Source organism: Coregonus lavaretus (genome assembly GCF_964263955.1).
Source record: "Coregonus lavaretus genome assembly, chromosome: 7".
In the NCBI taxonomy this organism is placed as follows: domain Eukaryota; kingdom Metazoa; phylum Chordata; class Actinopteri; order Salmoniformes; family Salmonidae; genus Coregonus; species Coregonus lavaretus.
Genome location: NC_139994.1, coordinates 39916870 through 39943100, shown reverse-complemented (window position 1 = coordinate 39943100; position 26231 = coordinate 39916870). Strand labels below are relative to the sequence as shown.

Sequence of the window (26231 nt, the reverse complement as noted above, 5' to 3'; positions counted from 1 at the left end):
AGTGGTGAAGAAACGGTGTCGTTGTCACGGAAGAAGTTGACCGAGTTTTGAAATCAGTGGAATGACCGGTGGAAGGAGAGACATGATTGCCAAATGCGGGACAGTCTAAAAAGAGAACACAGAAAGAAGGCTGTTGTATAAAACACCTGTCTCCGGATTACATCTTCAAACTAAGGTAAGGGCAACCATGGCATCCATGTAAGAGTCTAGCAAAATTTTCAGATATTATACGTTTCTAATTTCCTTGCAAGTTAAAGCATACTGTTAGCTAGCTAGCTAACATTAGCTGGCTGGCTCGCTAGCTAACGTTACGTGTATGATCTGTATGAGCTCTCGAAAGAGGCCAGATTTCCCGAGTTGGAATTCCAAGTGTTTTTTTGTTTTTTTTTGTTCCCAGTTGTTTGAATTGCATTGGAGTTGGGATTTTTTTTAGCTAGCTAGCTACATGTCTAAACAAAAGACTCCACTATGCAAGTAACCATTTCACTGTACCGTTTACACCATCTGTATCCTGTGCATGTGACAAATAAACGTAGATTTGATTTGATATAGAGTGTGTTTACCAAGTATTCACACCCCTGGACTTTTTCCACATTTTGTTGGGTTACAGCTTGAATTCACTTACAGTGGGGGAAAAAAGTATTTAGTCAGCCACCAATTGTGTAAGTTCTCCCACTTAAAAAGATGAGAGAGATCTGTAATTTTCATCTTAGGTACACGTCAACTATGACAGACAAAATGAGGATTTTTTTTCCAGAAAATCACATTGTAGGATTTTTAATGAATTTATTTGCAAATGATGGTGGAAAATAAGTATTTGGTCAATAACAAAAGTTTCTCAATACTTTGTTATATACCCTTTGTTGGCAATGACACAGGTCAAACGTTTTCTGTAAGTCTTCCCAAGGTTTTCACACACTGTTGCAGGTATTTTGGCCCATTCCTCCATGCAGATCTCCTCTAGAGCAGTGATGTTTTGGGGCTGTCGCTGGGCAACACGGACTTTCAACTCCCTCCAAAGATTTTCTATGGGGTTGAGATCTGGAGACTGGCTAGGCCACTCCAGGACCTTGAAATTCTTCTTACGAAGCCACTCCTTCGTTGCCCGGGCGGTGTGTTTGGGATCATTGTCATGCTGAAAGACCCAGCCACGTTTCATCTTCAATGCCCTTGCTGATGGAAGGAGGTTTTCACTAAAAATCTCACGATACATGGCCCCATTCATTCTTTCCTTTATACGGATCAGTCGTCCTGGTCCCTTTGCAGAAAAACAGCCCCAAAGCATGATGTTTCCACCCCCATGCTTCACAGTAGGTATGGTGTTCTTTGGATGCAACGCAGCATTCTTTGTCCTCCGAACACGATGAGTTGAGTTTTTACCAAAAAGTTATATTTTGGTTTCATCTGACCATATGACATTCTCCCAATCCTCTTCTGGATCATCCAAATGCACTCTAGCAAACTTCAGACAGGCCTGGACATGTACAGGCTTAAGCAGGGGGACACGTCTGGCACTGCAGGATTTGAGTCCCTGGCGGCGTAGTGTGTTACTGATGGTAGGCTTTGTTACTTTGGTCCCATCTCTCTGCAGGTCATTCACTAGGTCCCCCCGTGTGGTTCTGGGATTTTTGCTCACCGTTCTTGTGATCATTTTGACCCCACGGGGTGAGATCTTGCGTGGAGCCCCAGATCGAGGGAGATTATCAGTGGTCTTGTATGTCTTCCATTTCCTAATAATTGCTCCCGCAGTTGATTTCTTCAAACCAAGCTGCTTACCTATTGCAGATTCAGTCTTCCCAGCCTGGTGCAGGTCTACAATTTTGTTTCTGGTGTCCTTTGACAGCTCTTTGGTCTTGGCCATAGTGGAGTTTGGAGTGTGACTGTTTGAGGTTGTGGACAGGTGTCTTTTATAATAATTATAATAATAATAATATGCCATTTAGCAGACGCTTTTATCCAAAGCGACTTACAGTCGTGCGTGCATACATTTTTTTTTTGTGTATGGGTGGTCCCGGGGATCGAACCCACTACCTTGGCGTTACAAGCGCCGTGCTCTACCAAATACTTTATACTGATAACAAGTTCAAACAGGTGCCATTAATACAGGTAACGAGTGGAGGACAGAGGAGCCTTTTAAAGAAGAAGTTACAGGTCTGTGAGAGCCAGAAATCTTGCTTGTTTGTAGGTGACCAAATACTTATTTTCCACCATAATTAGCAAATAAATTCATAAAAAATCCTACAATGTGATTTTCTGGAGAAAAAAAATCTCAATTTGTCTGTCATAGTTGACGTGTACCTATGATGAAAATTACAGGCCTCTCTCATCTTTTTAAGTGGGAGAACTTGCACAATTGGTGGCTGACTAAATACTTTTTTCCCCCACTGTACACAGAACATGGTTGCCATGTTCTCAGAACATAATATATTAATGTTATAGACACATTTCTGTCACGTTCGTTCAATGACGGGTCAGACCAAGGCGCAGCGTGATATACGTACATGTTTATTAACTTATAAACACCACGACAAAACAACAAACGAAACGTGAAGTCCAGGGTAGAACACACAACATACCTTACACGGAACAAGATCCCACAACTACACAGTGCCAATAGGCTGCCTAAGTATGATCCCCAATCAGAGACAACGAGCGACAGCTGCCTCTGATTGGGAAACACACCGGCCAACATAGATCTATACATACTAGAATACAACATAGAATATATACAACAAGGAATATACACACCCTGACTCAACATATACGAGTCCCCTGAGTCAGGGCGTGACAGTTTCATGGGAACGTCGCGAGAACATTTGTGTCCAGTTTTCTGTGGGTTAGGAGAATATTCCATCAACGTCCCACCAAACATACACAGAACATGGTTGCCATGTTCTCAGAATATAGGCTATCAATGTTCTAGACACGTTTCATGAGAACGTTGCAAGACCATTCATGTGTCCAGTTTTCTGTGTTTTAGGAGAATATTCCCTCAACTTCCCACCAAACACACACAGAACGTGGTTGCCATGTTCTCAGAATATAGGATATCAATGTTCTAGACACGTTTCATGGAAACGTTGCAAGAACATTTGTGTCCAGTTTTCTGTGGGACGTTGATGGAATATTCTTTCTAGGCTTTAGGATGTGTTCCTCATTTCTTTATTAAATAGCTCATGAAGAAGACAGTTCTATCAAAATCCATCTAATAGCAAAAACATCCAGTATGTGCCACAGCTCAGCCTGTCTTCATTGAATGTTGGCCGAGTAGCAGAGAAACATGAACCTGGGTTAACCTAAAAATGACCAGGATTATGAGCACCAGTTTGACTCTTTCATCTTCTGGCTCTGTATGGAAGTGGAACCAGGCGAAGATAAAGAAAAACATTCCATGTTGCTTTGTGTACACACTAGAAAAACAGGAGTAGAGAAACAGTGACCGTTTTGTGTGTTGGATAACTGCTTACCTTCACTGAGAGGGTCCAGTGTGTGGATCATGAGCTGGAAGATACTGTTTCTCATCAGGCTGTTGTGCAGGGAGGCTGAGCTGCCACCTCTCTGAAGCCGGGGCCTAGCCTGCAAGAGGAGCACAATGCTGTCACACAAACAATGGCACCATTACACAAGTCTTTCTAGTCCTTGGCGGTTCCCCTAAGGAAATACCTGAAGGACACTATAACACTGTAGTGTTAGCTGTATTTCTCATACAAAATGATGCAGTACCATCATTTTCGAAGCAAAATGCTCTTAGGCTAGTGAGTGCTGCCCTCTTCTTAGATCATTATCTGTATCAGGTCTAAAGTGTCATTGTCCATGTAGTGGAAATTCCCTGACCTGGAATTTCCCCTTAGTCTAACAGCCAAGATGTTGGTTACTCCTGTGAGAGACCTGGGTTCAGATCCTGCCTGTGACAATGGCACCCAACTGTAGGACGGTCTCTCATGGGGTTGAGGTCAAAGGGGGGTGAATTTAGCAGACATCAATAGGGCTCATGGTCTTGTGATGAAGTAGCCCTGCCTGTGACTTCAAAATCAGTGTCACCCTGGACCCAAGAGGGAATTTCCCGTTGGTCTAACAGTTAAGATGTTTGTTTTTCCAGGTGAAACAATGTGCAAGTCCTTTCCATGAAACCAGTCAAATATCTAGGTGACATCTCCAGAACTGCACTGATCTCAAATATCATGCCCAAATCATATCAAAGTAACTTCAACCCAAGTCATTGAGCTACTGTACACAATCTCCTTCAGAGATGATGTGGGCATTTAAAACATGCTAACAGGGGACATTTTACTTTTTGAGGAGTTTTGATAAGAAAATGCTAATACTAGCGGTTGGTGGCAGTGACTAGTTTAACAAACCAAACCGTGAATTGTAGGGTAAGAAAACAAAATATACATTTGTAATGTGGCTGAACAATCACTACAGATGCGTTGGTGCCCTTGTCAACCATTTTGTGCATCAGGGAAAAAATCTGACATTGTTGATCACTCATTGCGAAATACAGATACAGCATTAGACCAATCGGAGGTGTCAGCTGCCAAGCCCATATGGGTGTGAGCGGGTGGGGAGACACAGACTGCACTTTGTGAAAGGCCATAAGGATAGATTTGGGGGGGGGGGTAGATCAGCTTAATATTGAAGATAGATTGTGGCTTCTATCAATGTATTTATTATTATTATGTTTAGTCATTTTAGCAGACGCTCTTATCCAGAGCGACTTACAGTTAGTGAGTGCATAATTTTTTTCATACTGGCCCCCCGTGGGAATCGAACCCACAACCCTGCCGTTGCAAGCGCCATGCTCTACCAACTGACCTACACGGGGCCCCCTAACCCTACCACCCATCCCCTAATTGGAGTAAACTAATGGACAACAATACTTTAATATTGGTTTTAAAGGAACTACAGCAAAACACTCACTGATCAATAACTTTGTTTTTAGCATTTTGGATGTATAAACTGTTCTTCAAGTGTTTGAAACTGTAGGCGTCATCGCATACTAACTCACTAGTGACCTACTGAGAGAGTAATTTTAGAATTGCAAGGACAGACAGAGCTACTACAGGTACACACGGAGGTTGGACCCAGAAAACAGAAAACGCATGGTTCTTGAGTACAGTATGGAAGGAGAGAATGAAGTTAGACTAGCTACATAGACACAGACACAAACATAGACAAACCAGACAGGACCTACCGACAGCTTGCTCTCATCCTCTGGTGCCCCGGGACTCACAGCCTTCATATCCAAGAAAAGAGAGAGGAAAAAGGGGGAGGGAGAAAGAGAAAGAGCACATAGATGTGAAGCATGTCTTACAAACCAGAGATAGACAGACGAAAAGACAGGAGAGACATTCCATTGTCGTAGTGATGATGATGATGTGTCATGGATGGATTCAAAAGAGTCACTATCTAGCTGACCAAGATAGGCTTATGATTAAAATGTTATTCTCAGCAGGCTTTTGAGATTCATCAGCCACATAGAAAACCATTCTATTCACTCTGCAGGACCCCAACTGACTCAAACAAATAGAGGGAAAGGTAAACCTAGCATACATGTAAATGTAAACTAGTACATGTAAAGAAATGACAAACCTGGTTCAAATCAAGCAAGTACTTGTGTGTTTGATTTGCACAGAAGCATGTGTAGGATGTATGGGGTTAATACTTTATTTTTCGAAAATGGCAGTCCTGTGGTTTGACCCATTCAGCACTGACAACAAACCTGGCTATGAATTCATTTGACGAACGCACTGTATTGCTATTTCCTAAATCAAGTGTCAACTCCCTCCACCCGGAAGACATTAAAGACTTGCACATTAAACCTACTTATGTGGAAATCCATTATCTTCAAAGATTGAATTATGTCTCTCAATTGTGTTATTTATCTTGTTATTTATCCTGTATTGTTTCCTTTCTCTCCACCAATGACATCAGACTCGTCCCCAAGCTTCATCCTAAGCCATGACAAGAATAACCTCTTTGTAGCCTTTTTATTTTACATTTACATTTTAGTCATTTAGCAGACGCTCTTATCCAGAGCGACTTACAGGAGCAATTAGGGTTAAGCGCCTTGCTCAAGGGCACATCGACAGATTTTTCACCTAGTCGGCTCGGGGATTAGAACCAGCGACCTTTCGGTTACTGGCACAACGCTCTTAACCACTAAGCTATCATCCACATCTACATCTCAGCTGCCAACCAAGGCCGGGATTCAAACAAACGCAGATTAACAACCTTTGCACTGCGATCCTGAAGAAAATAATGTTTGGAAGAAGGCTCTGAGATTTTAAGTTAACACCTGATATTACATTTAGGTAACAGTGTCTTTAAACAACTGGTAATGTGTCTGTAGGCAATAAAAAAATGAAATAACACCATTCTCTTCTTTATGAGATACTAAGAGAAGCTCTGCTCTTATGTATTGCTGTATTTGATTGACATGTGGAAAAAGTTAACAAATAGTGATTTGACAGCAGGTATTTTGCCATGGTCCAGCCACTGTGTACATGGTCTGGTTGGTTTATTGTGACTTGAGATTAGCTAAAGCCGTTGGGCACAGTGAGTCACATCTCCCATGAGTAGGGCCCTGTGTTTTGGACAATTTAATAAGGCACTGTGCTTTTACTGGTATTTCCAGTAATATCCCGCAAGTGTCTCTGCAGGTAGAAAATCCTAGGACATTTTCTGCAATTGATACAAGGTATCTCCAATCAATCAAAACAAACGGCCCTACCCATTAATCAAGTGGTATTTGCCATTCAGAATGTATGGGCATGAACCAATCCAATTACACATGAACCAAATTCTCAGCCAATTGTTCTCAGAAGGTTACTACAGGTTTACAGTTTATTAGGTACACCACCCCGTACAGACAGTGATTCACGTGGCCGTGGCTTGCTATATAAAGCAGGCAGACAGGCATAGAGGCTTTCAGTTAAGGTTCGATTGAATGATAGAATGGGCCTAAGAGACTTTGAGCGTGGAATGATTGTCGGTGCCAGGCACGCCGGTTCCAGTATCTCAGAAGCAGCCGGCCTCCTGGGCTTCTCACGCACGACAGTGTCTAGGGTTCACCGAGAATGGTGCACAATCAAAAAACATACAGTCAGCTGCAGTCCTATGGCAGAAAACAGCTCTTTGATGAGAGAGGTTGAAAGAGAATGGCAAGAATTGTGCAAGCTAACAGGTGGGCCACAAACAGGCAAATAACGGTGCAGTACAGCATCTCGGAACGCACAACTCGCCGGTCCTTGTCACAGCTGGGCTATTGCAGCAGACGACCACAGCGGGTTCAACTCCTATCAGCTTATAACAAGAAGAAGTGGCTCCAGTGGGCACGCGGTCACCAACAATGGACAATTGAGGTGTGGAAAAACATTGCCTGGTCTGACGAATCCTGGTCCCTGTTGCATCAAGCTCATAGCAGATTCAGGATTTGGCATAAGCAGCATGAGTCCATGGCCCCATCATGCCTGATGTCAACGGTACAGGCTGGTGGCGTTGGTGAAATGGTGTGGGAAATGTTTTCCTGGCACACGTTAGGTCCCTTGATACCAATTGAGCAACGTTTGAACGCCACACCCTGTAGAATCTATGCCCCAAATAATTCAGGCTGTTCTGGAGGCAAAGGGGGGTCCGTCCCGGTACTAGATGGGTGTACCTAATAAACTGACTAATTTATCATTTTAGGTCATTCAGGCGGCCAGTTTGGGAAATATTAAGAGTATATCAACTTCTCCAGGCACCACTACAGCCCTGGAGGGAGCAGAAGTGCGTAGGGCTCATCTGGGGATCGAACCTGCTACAGGGGAAAGTAAATGGTTCCAGAGGCAATAGTGTTACACACTCAACCAGACTCCGGTCCAACACCTGAACATTTTATCTATCAAAAGGACCTGGATCTCCCTTTTAGTCCAGATTTATCAGGGCTAAACTGATAAAACCTTCTTCCACCATTCCATATCTTTTGAATAATCCCTGATTTTAAATAAATCCATTTAAATTATTTGTACCTTTCTTAAAGGCAACCCAGAGAGGCAGATAGAACAGGAGAATGTCAAATAATCTGCTTCGCTCATTAAACCAGTGTTAAATATCATGACTAATAATCACATAGGGAGATTAGCATGTCTTCTGCAGTCACTGTGCGTGCTAATCCCAACAGCTCTTGTCCCAGTTCTTATGTAATGTCACATCAGGATCATTCCTGGAAACGGATCATGGATACATCCTCGATGAAAGCAATCCATGCAATGCTGAAAAAAGTATTATGGAGTATTATGTGTAAAACAGACGACCTGTTCTGCAACTATCCATTAAAGGGGGGCTGAATTCACTCATTTCGCCTCACTTTTCATTAAGAAATGCTATGAGTTTGAAGTGGGTGTGTTATGTTCTCTACCGTTATGAAATATCTCAAACAGCCACCTGAGCGTGAACAATGGCTTAGCAACCGCGTGACGCAGCAAGACAAAGTGACTTTATGACCTTTTTAATATCCTCTTTCTCTACACAAATGTATTGGAATAAACTTTGTAGTTGCCAAGAATATTGTATTTTTAAGAAACATATTTGTTACGTAAGTGTCAACCCTGTTATAGCAAATAACAGGGTTGATGAGAAATTGATGTCAAAGTAACAGGGTTGAAGAGACAATTACCAAAAGTGACTATAAAAGTGATGTAACAGGGTGGAGGATTTAATCTTAAATCAGCCATAACTCCTCATGTGACAGGGGGACGGGGAATGAAAGCTTGTTGAAAGCTTGTTGCGTGCAACGGGGGGGTGGGGGGGGGGGGGGGGAATGAATGCAAGCTTAACAACAATATTTGTACTTGTTAAAACATTTCTAGCCTATCTATCAATGGGTTATGCTCGATGCATTCAGTTTTCCGCCACATAACACCAGGAAAATGTCAGAAAATAGTAAAAGCAGCTCCCCCTTATTTGCACTTTCATTTGACTTTTAGATATTGAATGCTTTTTTTTTTTTATGAAGTTTTACCATATCAAAATTGAAGTTCAGTTCAAGTTACAGGGTTGACCTTAAACCTGGGGGACAAATGTAAATGAATCACTAATGAAATAACCAATAATCTCCAGACTTTCCATAACCAACAAAATAACTAGGGCTTTGCAATAATGGTGACAACTTTGGGAAATCCTTGGGTTAAGTGGATTAAAATCTTCATAGAATTTGGACAAACATTACGTCGGACATGCCAAAATTACCTACAGTAAAAATCTTAATAGCAGAGCAATGTTTTTGAAACAGCTGAAATGTAGAGACATTTTCCTTATATTTGAGACTTGTTTGACTGAATCTTTATCTGAAATCAGTGGTGGAAAAAGTACCCAATTGTCATACTTGAGTAAAAGTAAAGGTGCCTTAATAGAAAATGACTAAAGTAAAAGTGAAAGTCACCCAGTACAATCCTAATTGAGTAAAAGTCCACAAGTATTTGGTTTTAAATCTACTTAAGTATCAAAAGTAAATGTAATTGCTAAAATATACTTAAGTATCCAAAGTAGAAGTAAAAGTATACATCATTTCAAATTCCTTATATTAATCAAACCATACGGCACCATTTACTTTTTTTTCTTCTTCTTTACGGATAGCCAGGGGCACATCATTTACAAATGAAGCAAGTGTTTAGTGAGGGATGTTCTCCTAGTAAGTGTGTGAATTAGACCCTTTTCTTATCCTGCTAAGCATTCAAAATGTAATGAGTACTTTTGGGTGTCAGGGAAAATGTATGGAGTAAAAAGTACATAATGTTCTTTAGGAATGTAGTGAAGTAAAAGTAAAAGTTGTTGGGCCTCCCGAGTGGCACAGCGGTCTAAGGCACTGCATCGCAGTGCTAGAGGCATCACTACAGATCCATGTTCGATCCTGGGCTGTCACGAAATGGTGGAGAAAAAGGGGTTTAAAAAAAACAATAATAAAAACAACAACTAAGTTGTCAAAAATATAAATAGTAAAATACAGATACCCAAAAAAAGTATTCAAGTAGTACTTTCAAGTATTTTTACTTCAGTACTTTACACCACTGCCTGAAATTGTGGCAACAGCCTGTTACATTCTGAAATTGTCACTGTAGCAACAAAAAAAAGGTCAACGGTGTGATTGGAGCCACGGACATTTGGCCAGCAAGCAGCTGTTCAACACCCCTGTGAATTACCCATATTTTCAGTCACAATTTGCTTTTACCACATGATATTGATAGAAATTAAGCCTGGTTTGTTCTAAGGTAACTTTGATGGTGTGCAGGTGTGGTTGAAAGCCCAAGGGCTTATATAAAAACCACACCACAAAAAAGCAATATACAATACATAAGTACAAAAATAAAAAAGGTTTGTTAAAACAGATAACAAAACCCAATAATCATAAATGTAAAAATGTACTGATCAGCAATCACAAAAAAAATAAAAAAACATAAACAGTCTATGTTTTGCTTAAATGTGTGTGTGGATGTGAGTGTATGAGAGTTGGGCTATATGGAGGAGATTACTGAGTAGTTTGGTTCATCAGGCTGACCCCCAGTCTTCGCTTGAAGTTATTGAGGAATGATGAGGTTTTGGCAATGTGAAGATAAGAATTCCAGAGTATGGGACCTCTGTATCTGACAGACAATTGACTATGTGAGGTGCGGCAGTGGGGAGGGTGAAGGTTATCGCAGTGTCTTGTGTTATATAGATGGATTTCATAATTAACCTGGAAGAATCCACTGAAGGGTTTACATAAACTGTCTGGGATGTATGAGTATTTGTAGATGAAAATGCATAATTGGCGTACATTCATGTCGTAAATAGACAAGATGTTGAGTTTCTTAAACAAACGTGCAGATGGAGCCAGGTAATTAGAGGAGGTGGCTAGTCTTGCAAATGTATTTTGTATGATGAGTAATTTGTGTAGGTAGGAGGCATAATAAATTAGATATGGGTAAATTAAGCAATAGTAAAGAGTTAGGAAGCAAGCCTGATGAACCAAACCCCTAATCTTTCTGATGATACCAACAGATTTCATCACTTTGTTGCAGACAAATTGAATATGATCTTTCCAGGATAACTTTTCATCAATTAGAACTCCGGGGAATCTAGTGGATGTGACTTGTTCCATTTTGTCACGCCCTGACCTTGAGAGGTCTGTTGTCTTTAGTTGGTTTGGTCAGGGCGTGAGATTCTATGCTGGAGATTCTATGTTTGTGATCTAGGTAGTGTATTTCTACGTTTAGCCGGGGTGTGATTCCCAATCAGAGACAGCTGTCGCTCGTTGTCTCTGATTGGGGATCATACTTAAGTAGCCTGTTTGCCTACCTTTCTTGTTCCGTGTTTGGCTTGTATGTGTTTAGCCTGAGGACTTCACTTTACGTTGTTTCTTGTTTTGTTTAATGTTTATTTGAGTTAAATAAAAATGTTGGCATACCACACTGCACCTTGGTCTGACCCGTCTCTCAACGATCGTGACACATTTCATTCCCACCAATTGAGATTCTGGCTCTTTTTTTTCTTTTTTCATTATACAATATGTTGTATTTTTACTAGTGAATACTGGTCAATATGTGTAGGTAATCCTGTCTAACGCGACTTTAAAATATATGTATTGCGTAGTAGAACTGCATAAGTGTTGCTCTCCACTTTCTGGAGGACCGAGTTTTGAAATCAGTAGAATTAGAGTATGATAGCTAAGGAGATGGAGAAAACACCTGTCTCCGGATTACATCTTCAAACTAAGGGCAACCATGGCATCTGTGAGAGAGGGAGAAGCGTCCATCCATGTATACGGGTAAGATAGTCTAGCTAACTACATTTTCAGATATTACATGTTTCTAATTTGGTCAGAAAGTCATTTTCATTTCAAGTTAAAGTGTACTGTTAGCTAGCTAGCTAACGTTAGCTGGCTGGCTAGCTAGCTAACGTTACATGTATGATCTGTGTAGTAATATTATTCGTATCTCAGAGCCATTTGCTTTGCTAGCTATAGCCTAATGTTAGCTAGCTAACATTGAACCTGGTTGGTTAGCTACCTGCAGATTCATGCAGGGTAGTAACGTCATGAGTTGGGATTATGGTTTATTGTTTAGCTAGCTAGCTACATGTCTTAACAAAATACTCCACTATGCAAGTATCCATTTCAATAGGGCAAGTAAAATGGTCAGAGTGAGCTGTTCTCTCATTTGTGTCTGGAAGTAGCTAGCAAGCTAGCCAACATCAGCCAGTTAGCTTGGGTGCTTGACTGCCATAGCTAGCTAACATTGAACCTGGTTGGTTAGCTACCTGTAGACTCATGCAGGGTAGTAACGTCATGAGTTGGGATTATGGTTCATTGTTTAGCTAGCTAGCTAGCTACATGTCTTAACAAAAGACTCCACTATGCAAGTAGCCATTTCAATACAATGTTAATGATGTCACTGCTCGAGCTATCTGCTCCGATTTCAGAGCACTCTCGTCTGAGTGTGCCAGAGCACAGAATAACTGAATTTACGAACGCTCAACACCCGTTGAATATGGCCGGCATCAGTAAACGTTTGCAAAAAAGTGTCAATTGTTGCCAGCAGCACAGTTGCAGTCACCAACGCTCTGGATAACATAAAAACAGTCTAACCAGCTCTGCTAGGGTGAGTAAAATGGTCAGAGTGAGCTATTCTCTCATTTGTGTCTGGAAGTAGCTAGCAAGCTAGTCAACGTTAGCCAGTTAGCTTGGGTGCTTGACTGCTGTTGTTCGGACAGAACGCTCAGGGCTAAAGCTTAAGAGGGTGTGAACGATTCTGAATGGCTGTAGATAAAGAAGAGGTCTCCAGTAGATCTACCAAAACATTCAAAGGCCATTTTCTCAAAAGTGAGGTTACAAGTTTTATCAACTTTCAAAGCAGAATTACTTGCCCATTGTTCCTCAACTATAGTGTATGATATACATTTTCTAGCTCTGAGTCTCTACTTTTATCCAATGTAAAAAACACATTTTCAAATTTTGCTACATAAGACCGGATCGAGCCGGTCGGTCACATTTGTTTATCTGGAACCATTCAGAAAATTTGGCCATTCCTGAGTTGGCTTCATTAATTAGTTAATCAAAATGATTGTGTTATAAAAATCTAATTGGTATCATCAGCAAAGAGAATGGGAAGTACGGTAGAAGACACAGCAGCAAGGTCATTGATATAGATTAGGAATTACAAAGATCAAATTATCGAACCCTGTGGGACGCCACAGGATATCTTGGCCCTGGTAGATGCACAGCCTTTGCTAAGGCAATTTAAAAAGTAATATTCCATGATCAACCGTGTTAAATGCTTTGGATAAATGTAAAAAGATGCCAAGAGCGTATTTATTAATGTTAAGGGCTATAAATATTTCATCCACAAGTTGCAAAAGAGCCATATCTGTGGAGTCGTTTTTACGAAAACGATATTGGTGCTCATATACAATACAGTGTTGATTTAAATGTTTCAACATTCTCTTATACACCAATTTTTCTAGTTTTTTTTTAAAAACATGGTAGTACAGATATTGGGCGATAATTTGTAAAAGATCTTGGATTCCCAGATTTATAGAGGGGGATAATTTTGGCAATTTTCAAATCTTTAGGAACAATACCAGCTTGCATAGATTTGGTGAAGATATACGTTAGAGGCTCAGTGATTGAAGAAGACACTGATTTCACCAAAGAGGCACCAATCTCATCATGACCTGCTGCTGATATCTTTAAGTTACCAATTACCTCCATCACCTCCATTACATCAGGAGGATCAAACTGAAGCAGAGAAGGGAATGTCCCTTAATGTAATCCAAGGGTTTTCCATCAGTTTTCTCAATTTACTTCGACAGAGAGGAACCCACATTCACAACAAAGTTATTCAATTCACATGAAATAACATCAGGATCACTATAGGTCTTATTTACAACAATAAATTGAGATGGGATAGATGTAGATGCCTTTTTCTTATTCAACAGTTGATTGATGATTTTCCAAGTTGACTTTATATTATTTAAGCATTCTTGGAATGTGTTAGTAAAATATATTTTTGGGGATATCCGAAGTAGGTGAGTAAATTTGTTATACTTTTTGTAATTTGCAGAATTCAGGGGAGAGGGATTTGTGAGAAACTTTATATAGAACTTGTTTTTTAAAACTGATTTCTTGAGACCGGTTGTAAACCAAGGTTTCCAGAACCCTTCTGCTGCTCTCTTACGTGGTTTAACTAAGGGAAAGCAGCGGTGAAATACAGAGATGAAAGATGTGAGAAAAGTCTGGTAAGCAGACTCCACATCGGCCTGATTATAAAAACGTTCCCATTAAATACCATCAATCAACATCGTAAGTGGAAAATTGGAAAGTGGTCAGAAATGTCAGTATAAAGTATACCTGTTATTATTCAAAAATATTATTAGTAAGGTTGGCAGAAGAACTGGTCACTCTTGTGGGCTTATAGATTAAGGGGTACAGATAGCTGGAGTATAACGTATTCAGAAAGTCAGATGTCAGTGAGTGGTTCTCACTTTTAAATACATTTATGTTGTAATCCCCCAATTGAAAACAAATGTTATCTTCATTATTAATGAAATCCAAGGTTGATGCAAGGATATCAATGAAACTACCAATGTCAGAATCGGGTGGCTGATAGATGCATCCAATGACCACTTTTTTACCACCAAAAAAGTAACAGGATGGAATTGATATGAAAAGAGATTCAACATCAATGTTATCAGATGTAAGTACCTCTTACAAAGAATTTAAAGTGTTTAAGAACAAAAATGTTCACTCCTCCCACTCTTGAGGTTCTACAGTTGTGAACAGCATTATAAGGAGACATGTCATAAAGCATGGTTGTCTCTTCAGTCAACCATGTTTCTGAAAGGGCAGCAATGGGAAATTCATGACTGAGAGAAGACAGATAATAAACAAGGTGGTCATGATTTTTAGGAAGACTGCGAACATTCAAATGAAAGGTAGAAAATAAGCTTGTCTTGGAATTAGATAAACTGCAATACAGGTTGTTAAATTGCTTAACATTATAGTAATTACAAGTGAAATACTTATTTCTGGTATATTTCAGGAAATGTGTATATGGATCAACACAATTATTATATTTATCGTTCGCTTCATTAATGGGTTATTATCAGAGTTGATATCCTGCCAAACTAAGAGAAATACACAGTCGGAGTCATCCAGAGAGTGGAAACGAAACATAGAAGTGCATGCCTCACATGTCCAATACAACCATACATTTGTGTTAGTTTTATCAATATCAGTGCACTTCCTATGGAATGCACATGTGGACTGTGTCAATAACACCACTGAAGACTTCAGATGGTTATGTGTCACGCTCTGGCTCCGGGACTGTGTAGTTTGAGCCAGGGTGTATTCATGTGGTTGTGTTGGGTATAGGGTGTGTTCATTTGGTTGTGTTTGGTTTTGGTTGTAGTGTCTTGTCTCGTCATGTGACTCCCAATCGGAGGTAACGAGTGTCAGCTGTCGGCTCGTTATCTCTGATTGGGAGCCATATTTAAACTGTCAGTGTTCACCTTAGGGTTGTGGGTTTTTGTTCCATGTTTCAGTCTGTGTACTGAGGACTTCACTATCCGTCATTGTTTATTGTTTTCTCGTTCGTGCACTTTAACTTTAATAAAGTCATGTTCGCTACAAACGCTGCGCTTTGGTCCACTCCTTCCGTAGACGGCCGTGACAGAAAAACCCACCAAAAAAGGACCAAGCAGCGTGTCCAGGAGCAAGGAGACTGGACATGGGAGGAAGCGCCGGGTAAGGAGATCGAGAGGCTGGCGATGGCCCAGGTGGGCAAATCGTGGTCCTGGGAGGACATGCTCGGGGGCAAGGGACCTTGGGGGAGGATCAAGGCCCTGGCGAGAGAGGAGCAACGGCGTCAGCAGGGCCATCGTCGGAAGGACGAGAGGCAACCCCAAAAAGTTTTTGGGGGGGGGCACATGGCTTGGGCGGCTGGGCAGCAGGAGGCTGCCACAGGGAGACGTGGAGAGAAGGCTACCGGATTACGGGAGCCATTGGCGAGTAGAGGGAGGGAAGTAGTGGAGGCACGGCGTGAGAGACTGAGGTGTGTTACCAGTCCGGTCCGGCCCGTTCCTGATCCCCGGTTAAGGCCAGTGGTGTGTGTTCCCAGTATGGACCGGCCTGTTCCTACTCCACGTACTAAGCCTACGGTGTACGTCGCCAGCCCAGCCCGGCCTGTTCCTGCTTCTCGCATCAAGCCTACGGTGTGCGTCGCCAGCCCAGCCCGGCCTGTTCCTGCTCCACGCACAGAACCTACGGTGTGCGTCGCCAGCCCAGCCCGGCCTGTTCCTGCTCCACGCACAGAACCTACGGTGTGCGTCGTCAGCCCAGCCCGGCCTGTTCCTGCTCCACGCACTAAACCTACGGTGTGCGTCGTCAGCCCAGCCCGGCCTGTTCCTGCTCCACGCACAGAGCCTACGGTGTGCGTCGCCAGCCCAGCCCGGCCTGTTCCTGCCACCCGCACCAAGCCTACGGTGTGCGTCGCCAGCCCGACCCGGCCTGTTCCTGCCACTCGCACCAAACCTACGGTGCGCGTCGCCAGCCCGGTCCGGCCTGTTCCTGCCACCCGCACCAAGTCTACGGTACGCGTCGCCAGCCCGACCCGGCCTGTTCCTGCCACTCGCACCAAACCTACGGTGCGCGTCGCCAGCCCAGCCCGGCCTGTTCCTGCCACCCGCACCAAGCCTACGGTGTGCGTCGCCAGCCCGACCCGGCCTGTTCCTGCCACTCGCACCAAACCTACGGTGCGCGTCGCCAGCCCGGTCCGGCCTGTTCCTGCCACCCGCACCAAGTCTACGGTGCGCGTCGCCAGCCCGACCCGGCCTGTTCCTGCCACTCGCACCAAACCTACGGTGTGCGTCGCCAGCCTGGTCCGGCCTGTTCCTGCTCCACGTACAAAACCTACGGTGTGCGTCGTCAGCCCAGCCCGGCCTGTTCCTGCTCCACGGACAAAACCTACGGTGTGCGTCGTCAGCCCAGCCCGGCCTGTTCCTGTTCTACGCACAAAGCCTACGGTGTGCGTCGTCAGCCTGGTCCAGCCCGTTCCTGCTACTCGCACCAAGCCAAGGGTGCGAGTCGTCAGCCTGGTTCAGCTCGTCCCTGCTACTCGCACCAAGCCAAGGGTGCGAGTCGTCAGCCTGGTCCAGCCCGTTCCTGCTCCACGCATTAAGCCTAGGGTGCGTTTCGTCGGCCCTGTCCGGCCCGTTCCTGCTCCCCGCACCAGGTCTGTGGTGCGTGTCGTCAGCCCTGTCCGGCCCGTTCCTGCTCCCCGCACCAAGTCTATGGTGCGTTTCGTCAGCCCGGTCCGGCCCATTCCTGCTCCCCGCGCCAAGGCAGTGGTGCGCGTCGTCAGCCTGGTAAGGCCCGTTCGTCCTCCACGCACCAAGCCAGGGGCGCGTGTCGTCAGTCCGGCTCCGGCCAGCGGGGCTAGACAGGACCAGGGGTACTTTGGGGGGTTGGAGAGGAGGTGGGGATCAAGGCCGGAGCCAGAGCCACCGCCGAGGAGGTATGCCCGCCCAGCCCTCCCTTGTTTAGCCCGTATTGAGGCGCGGTCGCAGTCCGCGCCTTTAGGGGGGGGTACTGTCACGCTCTGGCTCCGGGACTGTGTAGTTTGAGCCAGGGTGTATTCATGTGGTTGTGTTGGGTATAGGGTGTGTTCATTTGGTTGTGTTTGGTTTTGGTTGTAGTGTCTTGTCTCGTCATGTGACTCCCAATCGGAGGTAACGAGTGTCAGCTGTCGGCTCGTTATCTCTGATTGGGAGCCATATTTAAACTGTCAGTGTTCACCTTAGGGTTGTGGGTTTTTGTTCCATGTTTCAGTCTGTGTACTGAGGACTTCACTATCCGTCATTGTTTATTGTTTTCTCGTTCGTGCACTTTAACTTTAATAAAGTCATGTTCGCTACAAACGCTGCGCTTTGGTCCACTCCTTCCGTAGACGGCCGTGACATTATGATTTTTAGAACACTGTGTTTTTGGTCATGAGGTTAGGTAAAACAAATGAACAAAGTAGAGTAAATATCTGTGTGTATGTGTGGGTGTGTATGCGTGTGTATCAAATCAGTGGACTATAGCTGAGTCACTTGCCATATTAGTAGGCAATGCCTCCTCATAATTGGTTAAAATCACACGATGCACTCCGAAGACGTCATTGGAAACACTTATCTTCCTCTATATTTTGTACTATCAAACATTGAAACGCTTAATTTTCACTTAAAGTTGAAGTTGGAAGTGTCACGCCCTGGCTCTGGGGACACTGTTATGTTGAGCCAGGGTGTGTAGATCAATGTGTTTTGTTCTATGGGTGCTATTTCTATGCTGGCCAGAGTGGCTCCCAATCAGAGGCAACGAGTGTCAGGTGTTGCTGGCTGTCTCTGATTGGGAGCCATATTTATACAGTCTGTTTTTCATTCGTGTTTGTGGGATTTTGTTTCTAGTCTGTTTATGTTAGACCGTGAACTGTCACGTATCGTTTGTTGTTTTTGATCGTGTCTCTAAATAAAGAGTATGTTTGCCTGCAACGCTGCGCCTTGGTCCTCATCTGTTCTAGACGATCGTGACAGAAAATCCCACCACAACTGGACCAAGCAGCGAGTCGAGGAGCCATCGCCAGGGAAATCCCTAGCAGATCTCCGTGGCAGCCTCGACTGGGTCAAGCCGAGTGAAGAGCAGAGAGAGTGGACTTGGGAACAATGGAGGAAGAGCTTCGACTGGGTCAAGCCAATTGAGGAGCTGAATAGCGGGAGTTGGAGGCAGAAGAGCGAGAGTTGGGCGAGAACTATAGAGGCCTGGCCCACGGGGAGGAGAGACCCCCAGAAAATTTTTAGGGGGGGGCTCACGACGTCGGGGCAGCAGGAGGCCGCGATAGAGCGGTCCAGCGGGTTGGCAGAGGAGGCCGCCAGGTTACGGGGGCCACTGGTAGAAGAGGGGATGGAAGGTGTAGAGTCACGGCGAGAGGTACTGGGGTGTGTTACCAGTCCGGTCCGGCCCGTTCCAGATCCCGGTGTAGGGCCAGTGGTGTGTGTCCCCAGTACGGTCCGGTCTGTTCCTGCTCCCCGCACCAAGTCAGTGGTGCGCTTCGTCAGCCCGGCTCGGCCCGTTCCTGCTCCCCGCACCAAGTCAGTGGTGCGCTTCGTCAGCCCGGCTCGGCCCGTTCCTGCTCCCCGCACCAAGTCAGTGGTGCGCTTCGTCAGCCCGGCTCGGCCCGTTCCTGCTCCCCGCACCAAGTCAGTGGTGCGCTTCGTCAGCCCGGCTCGGCCCGTTCCTGCTCCCCGCACCAAGTCAGTGGTGCGCTTCGTCAGCCCGGCTCGGCCCGTTCCTGCTCCCCGCACCAAGTCAGTGGTGCGCTTCGTCAGCCCGGCTCGGCCCGTTCCTGCTCCCCGCACCAAGTCAGTGGTGCGTTTCGTCAGCCCGGTTCGGCTCACTCCTGCTCCTCACACCAAGCCAGTGGTGTGCGTTGTCAGTCCAGCACGGCCCGTGCCTGTTCCACTGGTGCCTGGTTCGGCACTGGTCAGATGTTTTACGCCGGAGCTAGAGCAATCCGCTCCATCAGTGTGCAGTCCAGCTCCGGCCAGCGGGGCCAGACCGGACCAGGGGTACTTTGGGGGGTTGGAGAGGGAGCGGGGATCAGGCCCGGAGCCGGATCCGCCGCCTAGGCGGAGTGCCCACCCGGTCCCTCCCCTGTGGTATTTGGTTGACGCGGTCGGAGTCCGCGCCTTTAGGGGGGGGTACTGTCACGCCCTGGCTCTGGGGACACTGTTATGTTGAGCCAGGGTGTGTAGATCAATGTGTTTTGTTCTATGGGTGCTATTTCTATGTTGGCCAGAGTGGCTCCCAATCAGAGGCAACGAGTGTCAGGTGTTGCTGGCTGTCTCTGATTGGGAGCCATATTTATACAGTCTGTTTTTCATTCGTGTTTGTGGGATTTTGTTTCTAGTCTGTTTATGTTAGACCGTGAACTGTCACGTATCGTTTGTTGTTTTTGATCGTGTCTCTAAATAAAGAGTATGTTTGCCTGCAACGCTGCGCCTTGGTCCTCATCTGTTCTAGACGATCGTGACAGAAAATCCCACCACAACTGGACCAAGCAGCGAGTCGAGGAGCCATCGCCAGGGAAATCCCTAGCAGATCTCCGTGGCAGCCTCGACTGGGTCAAGCCGAGTGAAGAGCAGAGAGAGTGGACTTGGGAACAATGGAGGAAGAGCTTCGACTGGGTCAAGCCAATTGAGGAGCTGAATAGCGGGAGTTGGAGGCAGAAGAGCGAGAGTTGGGCGAGAACTATAGAGGCCTGGCCCACGGGGAGGAGAGACCCCCAGAAAAATTTTAGGGGGGGGCTCACGACGTCGGGGCAGCAGGAGGCCGCGATAGAGCGGTCCAGCGGGTTGGCAGAGGAGGCCGCCAGGTTACGGGGGCCACTGGTAGAAGAGGGGATGGAAGGTGTAGAGTCACGGCGAGAGGTACTGGGGTGTGTTACCAGTCCGGTCCGGCCCGTTCCAGATCCCGGTGTAGGGCCAGTGGTGTGTGTCCCCAGTACGGTCCGGTCTGTTCCTGCTCCCCGCACCAAGTCAGTGGTGCGCTTCGTCAGCCCGGCTCGGCCCGTTCCTGCTCCCCGCACCAAGTCAGTGGTGCGCTTCGTCAGCCCGGCTCGGCCCGTTCCTGCTCCCCGCACCAAGTCAGTGGTGCGCTTCGTCAGCCCGGCTCGGCCCGTTCCTGCTCCCCGCACCAAGTCAGTGGTGCGCTTCGTCAGCCCGGCTCGGCCCGTTCCTGCTCCCCGCACCAAGTCAGTGGTGCGCTTCGTCAGCCCGGCTCGGCCCGTTCCTGCTCCCCGCACCAAGTCAGTGGTGCGCTTCGTCAGCCCGGCTCGGCCCGTTCCTGCTCCCCGCACCAAGTCAGTGGTGCGTTTCGTCAGCCCGGTTCGGCTCACTCCTGCTCCTCACACCAAGCCAGTGGTGTGCGTTGTCAGTCCAGCACGGCCCGTGCCTGTTCCACTGGTGCCTGGTTCGGCACTGGTCAGATGTTTTACGCCGGAGCTAGAGCAATCCGCTCCATCAGTGTGCAGTCCAGCTCCGGCCAGCGGGGCCAGACCGGACCAGGGGTACTTTGGGGGGTTGGAGAGGGAGCGGGGATCAGGCCCGGAGCCGGATCCGCCGCCTAGGCGGAGTGCCCACCCGGTCCCTCCCCTGTGGTATTTGGTTGACGCGGTCGGAGTCCGCGCCTTTAGGGGGGGGTACTGTCACGCCCTGGCTCTGGGGACACTGTTATGTTGAGCCAGGGTGTGTAGATCAATGTGTTTTGTTCTATGGGTGCTATTTCTATGTTGGCCAGAGTGGCTCCCAATCAGAGGCAACGAGTGTCAGGTGTTGCTGGCTGTCTCTGATTGGGAGCCATATTTATACAGTCTGTTTTTCATTCGTGTTTGTGGGATTTTGTTTCTAGTCTGTTTATGTTAGACCGTGAACTGTCACGTATCGTTTGTTGTTTTTGATCGTGTCTCTAAATAAAGAGTATGTTTGCCTGCAACGCTGCGCCTTGGTCCTCATCTGTTCTAGACGATCGTGACAGGAAGTTTACATACACTTAGGTTGGAGTCATTAAATCTCGTTTTTCAACCACTCCACAAATTTCTTGTTAACAAACTATAGTTTTGGCAAGTCGGTTAGGACATCTACTTTGTGCATGACACAAGTAATTTTTCCAACAATTGTTTACAGACAGCTTATTTCACTTATAATTCACTGTATCACAATTCCAGTGGGTCAGAAGTTTACATACACTAAGTTGACTGTGCCTTTAAACAGCTTGGAGAATTCCAGAAAATGATGTCATGGCTTTAGAAGCTTCTGATAGGCTAATTGACATCATTTGAGTCAATTGGAGGTGTACCTGTGGATGTATTTCAAGGCCTACCTTCAAACTCAGTACCTCTTTGCTTGACATCATGGGTAAATCAAAAGAAATCAGCCAAGAACTCAGAAAAAGAATTGTAGACCTGCACAAGTCTGGTTCATCCTTGGGAGCAATTTCCAAACACCTGAAGGTACCACGTTCATCTGTACAAACAATAGTACGCAAGTATAAACACCATGGGACCACGCAGCCGTCATACCGTTCGGGAAGGAGACGCGTTCTGTCTCCTAGAGATTAACGTACTTTGGTGCGAAAAGTGTAAATCAATCCCAGAACAACAGCAAAGGACCTTGTGAAGATGCTGGAGGAAACAGATACAAAAGTATCTATATCCACAGTAAAACTAGTCCTATATCGACATAATCTGAAAGGCCGCTCAGCAAGGAAGAAGACACTGCTCCAAAACCGCCATAAAAATGCCAGACTACGGTTTGCAACTGCACATGGGGACAAAGATCGTACTTTTTGGAGAAATGTCCTCTGGTCTGATGAAACAAAAATAGAACTGTTTGGCCATAATGACCATCGTTATGTTTGGAGGAAAAAGGGGGGTGCTTGCAAGCCGAAGAACACCATCCCAACCGTGAAGCACGGGGGTGGCAGCATCATGCTGTGGGGGTGCTTTGCTGCAGGAGGGACTGGTGCACTTCACAAAATAGATGGCATCATGAGGAAGGAAAATTATGTGGATATATAAGCAATATATCAAGACATCAGGCATTTAAAGCTTGGTCGCAAATGGGTCTTCCAAATGGACAATGACCCCAAGCATACTTCCAAAGTTGTGGCAAAATGGCCTAAGGACAACAAAGTCAAGGTATTGGAATGGCCATCACAAAGCCCTGACCTCAATCCTATAGAAAATGTGTGGGCAGAACTGAAAAAGTGTGTGCGAGCAAGGAGGCCTACAAACCTGACTCAGTTACATCAGCTCTGTCAGGAGGAATGGGCCAAAATTCATCCAACTTATTGTGGGAAGCTTGTGGAAGGCTACCCGAAACGTTTGACCCAAGTTAAACAATTTAAAGGCAATGCTACTGTTGTGTCAATTCCTGACTACAAGCTATACCGAGCACTCAAGCCTAAATCCACCCAGGGTGCTCAAAGCACTCCCAACCTGCAGGGGGCAACCATGCAACCGGAGCTGTTGAAACCAACCACCAGGAAGTGCTCTGGGGACCATATTAACCTGCGCACCCACAAGCAGTGCATGTGCATGGCATCGAAATGTTTGGTAAAAGCTTACTTGGCTCTCACTCATTCCTGAGAAGAGATACCAATGACCACAGCTCCTGATCATCCAAAGACGCAACTGGTAGGACAGAATGTGTTGTGAATTCATGCTTCTATATGCCCTTTTGTTTGGTTGTAACATACAATACAATTATTAATTAAATTAAATAGTGAAGACTTCATTATGTGAACGTAGAACTTGACAGTAACGTTACTATAATCATGTGTATTGTTAAATGTTTAATTATGATATTGATATTTAATTATTAACTTGCAATGATCCTAGGTTAATCTAAATGATGAAATGATTGTTTGGTTAGGTTTGAGGATTCAGTAACATTAGTTTATGCTTATTTTTGAGAAAGTGGAATTGAGGGTTATTTGTAACTAATCCATGGGTTTTTGTTTGTGTGTTTTGAAGGTTATCAACCTATTCTGTTCCATCTTTATGACAATAAAAAATCATAAAGTGAACAGTTTTGAGTTGTCCTTTGCGTTCATCAAGGATAAAGCCGTTTTCAAGTTTGGGCAGAGCTGTGGTCAGCCAGAAATCACGCAGAACTTGACAGTTGATAACCAGCGCGGCAGTGAAGACGAGGATCAAAGGGCTGAAGTCAAGCTGTCGACGCAAAGGAAGAATTGCCTGTGAAACTCTACACCATGGCCAAGGAAACTTTTGGGAAAACAGTCAAGCAACTGAAGCAAGAGCGGACCTTAGCCAAATCTGCTTTCACCAGACAAGCGAACTACCTGAGTAAAGCTGCAGCTGGTATGATTAAGCATGAACTACAAGAGGAGTTCAGCAAGCTCAGTTCCCTGGCTAGAAGTGTCGGTGATTCAAATGATGACTACGCGGCTGGCCTACTGGCTGAAGCGGGAACTAAGGGAGATGAAGAGGTCAAGCTCGACAAGGACCAGCAGGCTGATCTTGAAAGGACGATTGAAGAGTGCGACATGAAATTGGAGGAAATCCGAGAGGCAGTCCAATTCAACCTCTGGCCAAGATACGGTAAAGAGAAGGTAGACTTTGCAATCCAAGAAGCGGAGAAAGCCTGTGACAGAGCCAAAGAAACCCCCGTCACTGCTATTAACAGGGACGGCTATGAACTACAGCTGGAAAGAGCGAGGAAGCTAATCCATGATGCAAGTGAAAGCCTGAAAGACTGGGAAAAATGGGTCCCACACGATGAGACTGCAGATCTGAAAGGCAGAGTAAAAGATCTGAGAATATTCGGCAGTAACCTCGAGGCCAAAAGAACAGAATTCCTCATCGCACAGAGAATTGCAGAAGAGGACAGAAGACCTACAGAGCTTCAACCAAGAGCAGTCCCACAACCAGTGGTGAGAATAAAACCAACCAGTCTACCTAAATTCACTGGGCTTAGGAGGAATTTCCACAGATGGAGGAAAGACTGGGAGAGCCTGCAAAAGCAGGGAGAGCCGACTGGTTCAGTGGAGGTGAAGAAGTTTCAACTTCTTGACAGTGTGGACGAGAGAATATGTAGAGACCTGCGCCTGTCATCATATAACAGTGCTGAAGACATGTTTAGAGTACTCCAAAACCGGTATGGAAACAAGCCAACAATTGCTTTGGAGATAATTGAGGACCTGGAGAGGATCCCTCCTTTAAAGTCACACCAACCAAGGAAGGTTATTGACCTGATTCAAGCTGTGGAAAAGGCCCTGAATGACCTCACGGAGCTCGAAAGCAGTGGAGCCATAAAGAATCCCCTTGTCATCAGATCCATAGAGAGCAAGCTGCCGGATAACATGAAGAGGGACTGGCTGACATTCATGGTCAACCCAAGAAATGGAGTCACACCTGACAATCACTTCGACAGCCTTCTAAGATTTTTAAAGACACAAGAGGACATACTGGAGAAACTAGACCAGTTGGGTGTAAGTGAAAACCCTGAAAAGAAAGCTACGTACCCGGAGAAGCGGTATGCTTCCACAAGGTCCACGAGAAGGGGAGGATGCGTTGTGTGTGGAGATGAAAAGCACCGTGAGAAGATTTTCTTTTGTAAGCAGTTCAAAGAACTAAAGCCTAGTGAGAAGCTGAATGCTGTCGAAAGACTGGGAGCATGCAGAAGATGCCTCAGATGTCATGGAGAGGATGAGGAATGTACGGACACTTACCTTTGCAGAAACAGAGACTGCAAAAGAGGAAGCTCCTCGGATCACCATTTCTTTCTCTGCCTGAAAGGAGGGGCTAAGAGGAAAGAATACGTGAAAGTGGAAAGACCCAGCACCAGGAGGCAAACATTCACAGAGGAGCAAGAGAGATTAATACGTGAGCTCACCCCGAACAGGGCAGAAAAATTCAGGAATGCTTTCACCAACATGGCAAAATCACACTGCACTGGAGGAAGCCTTCCTGGGGTAATGGACTCAAGCACACGTGAATTACCAGTTATTCTTATGCTTCTCGAAGTAAGTACTAACGCAGGGCAGAAAATTGGAACTCTCATTGACTTAGCATCAGACACCAACTACATCACTCACACAGCCGCCAGGAGACTGAAGCTTCGAAGTGAAAGGATCACACTAGTCGTCCATGGAGTTGGAGGCATGGCCATGAAGGTGAAGACCAAAAGATACTTACTCAAGGTGAGAGTCAAGACACCAAGAGGCACGGAGAAAGCTCATGAGCTGATCTGTTATGGGTTGGATGAGATTGCAAAAGTTCACAGAGCAATCAAAGCACAACACCTCAAGAAGTTCTTCCCCGATACCAACCTGGAAGACCTTCACAGACCAGAACATGTTGAGCTTCTCATAAGCCACCGTGAAGGAAGACTTGCTCCACAGAGAGTAAAGGTAGTAGGAGATCTTGTCCTGTGGGAGAGCCCTTTAGGAAAGACCGTTGGAGGAGCACATCCAGACCTCTGTTAAATAGTGGACATGGCCCTGCACAATTCTGAAACTCATTTTGCACGATCTATGAGAATCACAGCAGTAAAGTATCAAGAAATTGCTGAGATGCAAGAATCTAGAGCTGAAACTAAAACCACTGTTATTGGCAAAGAGTTCTTGGACTGGTGGAAGTGGGACAGCATTGGTGCGGCCT

General features: G+C 45.4%; 1 protein-coding gene across 1 annotated transcript in view; it reads right to left on the bottom strand.

Moving 5' to 3' along the window:
- The window catches only part of LOC311132418 (sodium/potassium/calcium exchanger 2-like), a gene marked incomplete at both ends in the record, with an annotated part of 215102 nt that overhangs the window by 109860 nt on the left and 79011 nt on the right, over nucleotides 1-26231 (bottom strand). The window contains 2 exons of the mRNA XM_084165705.1: nucleotides 3468-3576; nucleotides 5195-5236. Of these exons, the coding sequence (XP_084021831.1) occupies nucleotides 3468-3576; nucleotides 5195-5236 (151 nt within the window). The remainder of the gene's footprint in view (nucleotides 1-3467; nucleotides 3577-5194; nucleotides 5237-26231) is intronic.